The 10926-nt window shown below is 35.4% G+C and overlaps 2 protein-coding genes across 2 annotated transcripts in view; one reads left to right on the top strand and one right to left on the bottom strand.

Moving 5' to 3' along the window:
- Positions 1 to 3089: 3089 nt before the first annotated feature.
- LOC107717142 (ubiquitin carboxyl-terminal hydrolase CYLD-like) lies at positions 3090 to 10256 on the bottom strand. The gene is made up of 14 exons (XM_016523807.1): positions 10024 to 10256; positions 9167 to 9821; positions 8748 to 9032; positions 8216 to 8297; positions 7853 to 8028; positions 7559 to 7712; positions 7114 to 7366; positions 6889 to 6980; positions 6602 to 6668; positions 5770 to 5908; positions 5189 to 5297; positions 4956 to 5074; positions 4470 to 4695; positions 3090 to 4378 (listed from the first exon to the last, which is right to left on the bottom strand). Exons 2-14 carry the CDS (start codon positions 9605 to 9607, stop codon positions 4194 to 4196), a joined length of 2328 nt encoding a protein of 775 aa, XP_016379293.1. The 5' UTR covers positions 9608 to 9821; positions 10024 to 10256; the 3' UTR covers positions 3090 to 4193.
- A 71-nt stretch (positions 10257 to 10327) lies between these two features.
- LOC107717141 (zinc finger CCCH domain-containing protein 3-like) overlaps positions 10328 to 10926 on the top strand; it is a 69744-nt gene continuing 69145 nt past the window's right edge. The window contains exon 1 of the mRNA XM_016523806.1: positions 10328 to 10406. Within this exon, the coding sequence (XP_016379292.1) occupies positions 10361 to 10406 (46 nt within the window). The 5' untranslated portion in view covers positions 10328 to 10360. The remainder of the gene's footprint in view (positions 10407 to 10926) is intronic.

Genomic DNA, 10926 nt, shown 5'->3' with positions numbered 1-10926 from the left:
ACAGCATGCTACAGCATACATGACCCTAGTTACCTGTGGTTGGCCTGGCTGTGCGTCACTCAGAAAACAACAGGCCAATCAGAAGAGATGCTCATGAATATTAATTAGACAGGCCAAAATCGACCTGTTCTTTACAGAGCTTCTGAGAGAGGAGCTGTAAAAATATATTGAGATGGTGTTTGGTCCTTATACCGCAAATATATGTTCTTAAGGACATCAAGACTTAAAATAAAACTCCAGAAATTTGTAAAATATGTGACCTTCAAAGCAGGTTATTAACTCGTATTCGTATTCGTATAGCCAGACTAGTCCTCACTGCAACCAATTCTGGCCAAGAACTTCCTGCTTTTTGAGTCATCAGAAGATAAGACTGAGTGTATTCATGTTCCAGCTTAGTTTTTTTTTTTTCCTTTTTCTTTTTCAACAATTTGCTGAAATTGTTCTCACCCTTAGGCCATCCAAAATGTAGATGAGTTTCTTTCTTAATTGAAACTGTTTTGGAGAAATTTTGCACTATATCACTTGCTCACTAATGGATCTTCTGCATTGAATGGGTGCTGTCATTAGAGTCCAAACAGCTGATAAAAGCACAACTCCAGTCGATCATTTAACATCTTGTGAAGGGAAAAGCTGTGAGTTTGTAATAAACAAATTCATCAAGACATTTTAACTTCAAACTGGATAAAATATCCTCAATCCATAATATTGCTTTCTCCAGTGAAAAGGTCATCTGAATCCGGAGAGAAATGTGCACAGATCAAGCACTGTTTATAAGCCAAAACAGTCCTAAACAAATATGGCGTTTTTGAAGTGAGAGGACAAAAAGAGGATTTTTTTACTGCAGCAAACTTTATTTAAACTATATTAAAACGCCATAATGATGCAGGTTTGGTCATTTCAGGGCTTCTTCAATTACTTTTAATTTCACAAATTGTCCCTCTTTAAGAGTCATAATCCCCTGGGTCCCCTCTGGCCCTCAAAGCATAGATCTCTTATCTAAACAGAATTAGCCTTAGAAAATCTATCTTGTTGTCCAATATGGGTTGTGTGATAGAATCAGAAATGCCCATATCAGATTTTACTCATAAATAATTATTTAGTGTCGCAGCAGTCATGTATATAGGAACCTTAAGTGACATTGATATGTGGAGTATCTTCTAATGGCCTAGTGCAACCCTTGCGGCTTCCCTGGTAACTTCTTTTCGCTAAACCATATTCAGTGTTTAATTTATTTTTAATTCATTTTCATCAGGGACCAGTGCTCTCCATTATGCATTAAAAAGACAGATTGTGTGTAAAAGTACTTCTGATTCAATTAAGGCAAAGAATGGCATAACACATGCATTTATTTTAATGCAATGCACTGATGACACAAATTAGAAAATTTTCATATCCTGGCACTGTTCTTAACAGGTAATCTTATTTAACTGATTGACCGGATTTGTCGGGTGAAATCAGTTGAAATTGACTCTACCCACAGTGCTGAGCTCTGTCTGCACAATGAGGTCATCACGCATGCAGCGCTTTATTGATTTAGAGTCAGGCATTAGTACACTTACTGTGCCTGCAAAGCAGTACTTGCTGATCACAGGTCTGCTCTTTCCTGTGTGTTTGACTATGCTTTGTGAATTCAACACGTGTTGGAAGTGTATTCATGCATTCTCTTTGTTCTAAACCAAGTCAAGTGGACTCACAATGACATCATTGATATGAAAGAAAAAAAGGAGAGGAAGGACGTGCATATAAGAGCATGGTTGACACCAAATAATTAGTTGTTTAACTAAAATTAATTTCTATAATACACTGTAAAATGTGTGTGTGTGCGTGTGTATATATATATAAAGGTGAGATAAACATGATCTGGTTGTATTTATATGTGGGTCAAAGACGTTAAGATGTCTGCATCAAAAGAAATTTACAAAAGTGATTTTGTGTCCATAGAAAGCACATTAAATGTAAGTTAAAGTGTCTACTTTTAAGGTTTCAAATAAGTTTTTGGAGAATAAAATGTCAAAATTTGGTTTAAATAATGTTACATTGTCATTCAGTGTAACACAATATTTATGTAAAGATTCAAACAACATGCTTATTCTGACGTGTACATATTAAAATATATAAAAGAATAAGGGAGCATATTAAATTTTATTGTGTTTTAAATAAAAAACCTTACTGACCAATAGGCAAAACCTAGGATCGTGTCAACTTTTAAAAATGTAAAATTACAACTTATTAGTATTAGGGGTGAAAGTAATTAGTCTATTAATATGACATAAATTGATTTTTGTTGTAACTATGCCTGACAAGATTGTTACACTGAATGACATTTTAGTGGGTGTCTTCTGTAAATCAGGGAAAAATTTATATTTATTTTTTGCTTGGAAAAACAAAATTGCAGTTAAATTAAACAGAAACATTTTTAATTTTTTTGGGGGAAAAACAACAATTTAAAGCAGTATTACACTTATTGTTTTTATGCTTAAACCGTTTTTTGTCTTTGACCCATATATACATATCAAAGTTTTGAAAATTATTATTTGAGTATGTTTTACAAGAAAATACTAATTCAGTCTTTCTACTTTACTTTTTTTTTTACATTTAATTCAATGCTGTTTCTATGTAATACTTTCTGAAATATATGAGCAATTTCCAAGTGAAAATTGTTTACAAATTTATACACAAAAAATACATTACAATACAATTTTCTTTTTTGTGGAAAAATGTGGGATGCACAATATACGTCAACAGTTATTGGTCTGTATTAAAGATTTTTTTTTTTTTTAATAAAGCATCATATCGAACAATTTTGGATTTTTAATTGCGCCATTTATTTCCACTATTTAGATTACATTTGCTGACATCTCACTTCAAGTAATATTTTATAAGCAATAATTTAATAACACTGCTAAATGTAACCTTTAGCAAATCAGCAAATAAAAATGTCCATACTGTGCATAACATTGTGAGGCCTAAATTCACTTTTTATTTAATGTGATTTAATGCAGCAGAAAGGATCAAGTCAGGAAGTCATTTATCTCTATATGGGAAGAAAATAAATAGTATAACTTAGTGTAAATGTTTACAGTGAAGCCTGTTGCTTAAGGCACCTAAAGTGCCTACATCCAAGTGTATTATTACCACAGCACAGATTATCCCAAATCACTTTTACTTATCCAGTCTTAATTTAAGATTTCAGTAGAAGTGTTGTTGTGAGTCCTTTCCACCTCTTGCAGTCTAAACAACTACTGTTCCATCAGTTACAGGTTACGATGATGTAGCGAAAAACACAAACAAGCAAAGTCTCATCCAGGTTTATTCCTGTTCGGTAAGGGAAGGAATGTAATGAGCTGATATCCAAGTTTCTCACACAAACACACACCGGGGGAGAGCGAAAGAGGATGTAGAGGACGTAATTCCTGTCAAGACATATTTATTTTTTGGTTGATCTTTTTCATTGGAATTAAATCAAATACACTAAAACAAACAAATTCAAGAGAAAGAATAATCAAAATACTTTGACAGAAAATTGATGACGCAGTGATTACATACAATATTGCTCACAATAATATTCAGTAGCCAGAGAGCTTCATACAAAATTATTAAATGGACCTCAAGAACCAATACAATTAAGTTATGCAAGTCATCAACTTCATAGATCTTCTTAGTTATAGAAACAAAATCTTTATCTTGTCAGTTTTAAATGTAAACAAAAATGTCTTGACCCCCTTTTCTATTAACATGAATTAGGCAGCAAGCTACACAGGTCTGCTCACAGTTCAGCAATACGCATTTGAATAGAAAATATAAAAACTCTTTCCATTTAAGTAAGATTAGAAAATGATAATATTATTATTTCTTATATACATAAAAGATACTTTGACAATTTGAGTAGTTTTATTCAAGTCTAAATCACTAAATCAAGGATATCAGCTGCACCATCTTCATCCAGCATGTTTAAAAGAGCATGTACCACCCACCCAGACAATGCAATATGGGAATGCCATACAGAAAGTAAATAATTCCAACAGAAAGTGTAAATATTTGACCGATAAATGCTCAAATATGGAGCATATAGTTTCATGATTTCCCTTGAAAAGAACATATTATTATTAGAATCCATTACTAAGCAGACCTAGTCATAGATAATCAGATTGCACATTCTCAGTTATTGACATTAACAGTATTTGTTGATTTAATCATCGATATAGAGACATGGTCTTGCTCTGATAAAGGTACATGTAACCGTCGCAGAAGAGTCGCTTCGCCACACCTTCCATCTCTCGAGGCACTTGATTTGCCAACTGAGCCAGAGGCATATGTAGGTACTGGCCAACCTCAGGACATGCCCGCACTTCTGGGATATTATAGCCATCAATTTCACCTACAAACAGGTAAGTGTATGACCTACATGTGCAAACCCACCAAAAGTATTGAACTTGAATCAAGCACACATTCCACACACATTTACTTACCAACGCGGTCAGCCATACTATCAAAGAAGATCCAGTCAGTATCCTGAGGTCCGTATTTGACGAAAGAGACATAGTGGCTGGTCTCTATACACAGCACAGCAAACAGCTCGAGTTTCTCTCGTGGAGGAGTGCGGCGATCAGACCCTGAAATCTGTGAGTAAGAGAAGCCCTGAGGAAGAAGCAGGCTGCCGGGTTTGTGGCATCGACGCTGCTGGTGAGAGTGCACCTACACAAACAAATCAGTTCCAAGGTTGTTTAACATATTATGTTGCATTAAAATGTAGGAAATATATAAAGTTAATAATTTATGATATATACAGCACATGATTTACTTTACTGTACATAATCCCTTTTAATAATTAGTCTAATAATTTAATAATAATCAAGCCTATGAAAATACCCCTAAGAAAAGACTGCATTTATGGATTATACATTTATATTTAAAGAATATTCCGATAAATGCAAAATGCATGTTTAACACCCTACCTGAGCGGAACATTTCACACAGAAATATTTGAATCCTGTATCACTAATCACTGTGTCTCTGAAGCACTCAGCACACTCCTCATTTGCTAGCTGACCACACAACACACACTGCTGAGGACCTAATGAGCAAGTAAATATATAACACACACCTCTTTAATAGAACACACAGAAAGAGGGAAGCACATTACTAGGAAACCCCCAAGACATTAACAGTTGTATAGATGTTTAGTTACCATCCGCGAGAAGGCCTGCGATGTCCAGTTCTGTAGAGGGAATTATTTTTGGAAACATTTTGAAACTCTTCCCCGAGCGAGGCATAGTAAGAATCAGACAGGCAGGCACCTGGAGACATAAAGAAAAAAATAATACTCTGAGAAACAGCTAGATCATACAATGACTTATACATTTAGATTGTGGATCCATTTCAATAAGATACTAGGAAAAACACATACAGGATGTACAGTATATTCCATAGGTCATCGCCCATGCTCCTGGGGTTGGTTCAGCTCCAACCCTAATCACACACCTGACACAGTTGAACACACCTGAACCAGCTAATCAAGGTCTTCAGGATCATTTGAAAAGTCACAGGCCGGGTGTGTTGAAGCAGGTTGGAAATAAACTTTGCAGGACAGTGGGTCCCCAGAAGCAGGGTTGAAGACCTATGGTATATTCATTTGGGTCACACCAGAAATATTTAAGTAGAGAGAAACAGTACCATCTGCAGGTTAATCATGGAATGTCCAACCAAAATAATACAAATAAAGAACTGAAAGCAGAATCTCAAACACACAAACAAAAGGAAGAATGATACCTCTGCTAGTTTGAGACTGTTGCTGTAAAACGAATGTTCCAGTAGCTGTTGAACCGTCGGCAGGACTAAATGGTGGTTATAATCCATAAAGATTTGGTAGTAGTAACAGCTTTGCACTTTTTCTCTACTTCCTGATTGGCTGCTAAAGGCAGATAAAGGGAAGATAAAGTGATAAACATACTGTATATTAATGCATAAACTCCAAAAAAAAATTTATGAACTAGAAGGCATTCTATTAAAATGCCAAGACATAATACAACAAAAAATACAACAGAATAATTTTCATGATGTTCAGTTTGGGTACAGGTTCTTGAATGTCAATCTTCCGCCTTGGCAAAGAGATCATCATGCTAGAATATTTGGACAGTGTTTCCATCGTGTAGTTAATATATGTGTGTGTTAAAGGGATGGTTCACCCAAGTTGAGTTTGAGTATCTTTCTTCTGTTGAGCACAAAAGAAGATATTTTGAAGAATGCTGGTAACTAAACAGTTGCCAGAAGCCACTGAAAAAAAATACTATGAAAGTAAATGGCTACAGTCAACTATTTGGTTAGCAACATTCTTCAAAATATCTTCTTTTGTGTTCAACAGAAGTAAGAAATTCATAAATGTTTGAAATGACATGAGGGTGAGTAAATGATGACAGAATTTTCATTTTTGGGTGAACTATCCCTTTAAATGGTATAATAGTTTTATAATCCATTTTTTGGTACTTCCTCAAATTACTAAGAATAAACAATGAAATCATGAAGGAACTAGAATAAGCTAAATTCCTTATGACTCATGTCCCTACTGACAAAAAAAAAAAAAATCAATGAAAAAGTTCTCTACCAGAGTTTGAGTGGAGGATCTAGAGAGAGAATCTCTTGCATGATGAGAGTGAGGAACTCCTCGGGATCTGCACACATCAAGAAAAATACTACGCTTAGTGTAATTCTATGAAACAGCCAAGATGTCTTTTATAGATACTGAGATATAAATAATTTGTGGAAACAGCTGTGTAATATTTTGGATCTGCATTTTGATGACTTGAAGAGTTGGACATTTTCCTTCAATATTCTGTTTGAAACTTGACATTGTTAGCAGAATATGGCTATGACATCAAGAAGATAGCGTACCCTTCTCATCTGTGGTGTAAGTGGGGTAGTGTTCCCGTTTCTGTAATTGTTTTCGAAGATTCATCACACTGCGCTCTGATACAAAACCTTGTCTGTAAATGAGAGAAAATTAGATTATTGAAGCTCTCCCATATGTATATATGTACAATAAGGGTGACTGAAATTTCTGCTTATAATGACTTAAAATGATATCAATACGAAGTCAAATGCAGGCCACAAGCTCACTTGCGGAGAGGGTTGACAATGTTCTTTAGCAGAATGCTTTGAATGGTTTCATGTTCGGTAGACTGTAAAAATAAAATCTTCATGTATGCTGTGTCTAAGATGAGCTCTAACCTGAACAGGGCAGAGTCCATATAACAGGAGTTGCAGTGACCCTGAATGCCTTTCTTCTTACCAATCAATCGCTTTGACACATCTTCTGTTCTAATAGGTGGTACATTCTCCTGTTCCTCATATACAATTACCCCATTATGATCTGTTACAGAGAAGAAGAATGAGGCACACATGTAACATTCCACAAGTTCCACTACAGTAGGTGGTAACATAATATTTGTGGATGTAATCTACCAGTGCAGTCCATGATACAATTTCACTGCTGAACACCTGACACACCCACTTTAGGTACAGTACATTGTAATTTCACAAAAACTGTATCACCAGGTCTTACCAGAATGTCCATTAAACTGCTGCTTCTTTGCACCAGAAAAACGATCATCAGGCCGACAAGATGATAGTTTCACAAATAAACCACAATGAGGACGACAGGTAAAGTACCGTTTTCCTTTATATGTCCCATCAGTCACACCGGCACTGCTGTCCTCCTAAGAAAAAAATACATATATTACAGTATTTAAAATTAGTTTAACAAATGGTGAAACTGGCTTAAAGTTTTTATGTCATTTCAGAACTACAGGAATTTTTGAAAGATGACAACAGTTGAACTGGTATATAGAGAACATACCAGTTCCAGTCCAGCAATCTTCTCAAGGTAATCAGGTAAAGAGCCAATCCACCGGACAATTCCATAAGCTAGCTTTTTTCCCAGGATCTGCACTAGGGAGCCAACAGTCATTTCGTCAGAATCAGTAACACCCCCCTTCTCGGAGCCCTGAGAAGTGTCCATTTTATCAGTTTCATCTGCTCACAAGAAAAACAAAACAAAACAAAAAGTATGCTATGAAACAACGTACATCAAACTAACTCCACTATATTGAAAGGATAGCATATATTGTTTGCATGAGTGTCCATGCACAAATGCTTATACCCAAGTTGTGCTACTTTATAAGTTTTTCATATCTCACATAAACCTGCACTAACACATTACCTTTATTTAATGGCTCCTCTTTAATTACAAAATCCAATGGGACCAACATCTCTCCCCCTTGCTTCCCCTCTTCATCCCTATCCTGAGAAAAGGAACATTTTAGGATATTATCATTACTATAACTTTGTACAATAGCTCATCTTTGTGTAATAGGTGAACTCACTATTGCACAATCATCTGTCCATACTGTTTTTTTTTTTCCTGTACATACATCTTTACTTATTTAATATGTAATACTCATATCTGTAATTTTCTTTTAATATAATTTAACTGGCCTTATTTTTTTGCAGCTGTGACAATTTCCCTTGTGGGCTTAATAAAGTAAATGCAATTTAAGTCTAAGTCTAATAAGAGATATGAACATTTAGATACATTTTTCCTTTTTTTGGACCCGTTTCTATTATCCTTTCAATCCCGTTTTGCTTTTATCTTTAGATAATATCTTTATGTCTTTAGACAAAAGCAAAACAAGAAAAACTAACCTGTATGCCGTTTTTTATTTTATTCACTCTAAAGAGAAGTCAGTACTCACAGTAGATATGAGAACCATTTTACCATCTGGGCTGTCCTTTATATCCATAATCATGCCATGGTGATCATTTATGTCACCAAGAAAGGTAACTCTGTCTCCAACTTTGAGAGGTTCAGTAGATGTCATGGACACGGAAGACTGAGTTGGTAGCGGCGGTGCTGATGGTTTATGATCCACTGGTTTGATTCTTGTAAAAGGGGCAAAAATGCCTGAGTTTTTAGGACATGTGAAGTATGTTTTGTGGAGGTAGGAACCATCATTTTGGCCTTTTCCTTTATCTTCCCCCTGAGAATAGAAGAGAATATAAGACTTATTATACGACCATATTACCCTTAGTGGGTTGTTCGTATTACTCTACCTCTATTCTCTCTTCAACAATACTACAGACACAATCTCACTCACGCAAACAGGTTACACACCTGCAGTTCCACCCCAAAGAAGACTCCTCGTATAGGATCAGACATATGAGATGAAGGTGAAAGACTGCCAATATATCGAATCACACCTTTGAGCCATTGCCCTTTATATTCCACGTAAACCCGACTGCCTTCAGACAGATTTGAAGCCTCCTTTAAAGCCTCAGGATCTTTCAGTGCCAACAGTCGCATTTCATTGGATTCAAGAGCCAGCAGTAATTTTGCTGATCTGGGCTTCAATTGCTGCAGAAGAACTTCATTAAGGTATACATCGAATATTGTGCCCATACAAACTACAGGTAAAATCTTTGTGTCATTTCTCTTTTGCCTTAAATCAAATCGCTGTTTATCTATGAAGCATATTTCACCAGCTTTTATGTAGCTATTTGGTGAAGGTGGATTTGCAGTTATGATGAAGTATATCTTGTTGTCAGCTGAAGCCATTTCTTGAAAATGTCACTTGGAAAACTGAAGTACGTCAGGCTTTCAGGTTGACACCAGTGTTTCCAGTGTGGGCATGGGCCTATAGCATTGGAGTCACTTGCTCACTTCCTCTAAATAAAGCATATTCCTCTTCTTTCGTCCTTTAAATACCTTCAAAACGTAAATAATTTAAAACATCTGCGCTGGTAGATAGGAGGAGCTGCGTAGACACCATCTATAAAAAAAGCCAACAGTTAAAGTTAGTGCTAGTAACTTTTGTTTGTTAGTAGTTTATTGATATATTGACCTGGTAGACTATATGGCTATTAAAACGAAATTTTTGAATAAGTTAACTACCACTCAGAAGCGATTTCATAAACGTAGTAATTCCCAATTAAATTGCGCAAACATTAGATCTGATTATGCTAATTACTTACCAATGTCAGTAGAACTTTTGATTTCTGTATCCCAAAACGAAACTCGTTAGAATGCAAAACTGTCAGTCTTCTTCCAAACACTTTAAAGGTTATTAGTATAACCACAGTAACAGTAATGTGATTATCAGAAGTTTATAATGCTGCTCTAAATGAAACTGCTCTTCAGACACAGTTACAGTCGGTCTGTAAAGTTTCGAACAACCAGGCGTAGTTCCGCTCAAAACCAAAATTATAGAACCATCTGTTGAGAGCTGTGTTGTGATTGGATGGTGTAAAGGACACGTAATAACAGGCGTCCGTCGTCGCGGTTTTATGACATCTGTGTTTTGGTGTGAAGATGGCTGAACGTGAAGCGCTAAAGAGAGAAATAGAGGAATTGCGAAGTAAGTGTGACTGCTTTATTTATATGGCGATCTTCTAGCTTGGTTCAAAGTGATTGTAAGCCTTTCCCAAAACACTCTGTTTGGTATTAATCAGGTTTACCTTGTGAATGAAGTATTCAATATCACCGTGGCTGACATAACCGTTATTCACTTAAGCTAAGATATTCACTCATTTTGAGATGTTTATATGTTTGTAATTTCTGACCTATCGCTTATATCAGATCGTTTGTCTTCATTTTTTCCTCGTTGTTAGTACTAGTTCATTGCTGGTTGTTTTAGAGCAGGTTCAGAGATGAACAAGTCTCTGGGCGAAAGTGACAACCAAAGGGACAGAAATGCCCCACATCTTTATGTGTATATATTATTTTAAAGTATTTGTTTATGATTGCAGATACCTTGCATTTGATTGTATAGTTTTTACTATATTCTATTTATTCAGATTAATAATTACTTATTTCAATAACAATACTTAACTTATTTGAATTATATATTTCACTTATTTAACATTTTAAATATTTAA

Source organism: Sinocyclocheilus rhinocerous, unplaced genomic scaffold, assembly GCF_001515625.1.
Source record: "Sinocyclocheilus rhinocerous isolate Xijiao unplaced genomic scaffold, SAMN03320098_v1.1 scaffold690, whole genome shotgun sequence".
NCBI lineage: Eukaryota > Metazoa > Chordata > Actinopteri > Cypriniformes > Cyprinidae > Sinocyclocheilus > Sinocyclocheilus rhinocerous.
This window is presented reverse-complemented; position numbering and strand designations above follow the sequence as displayed.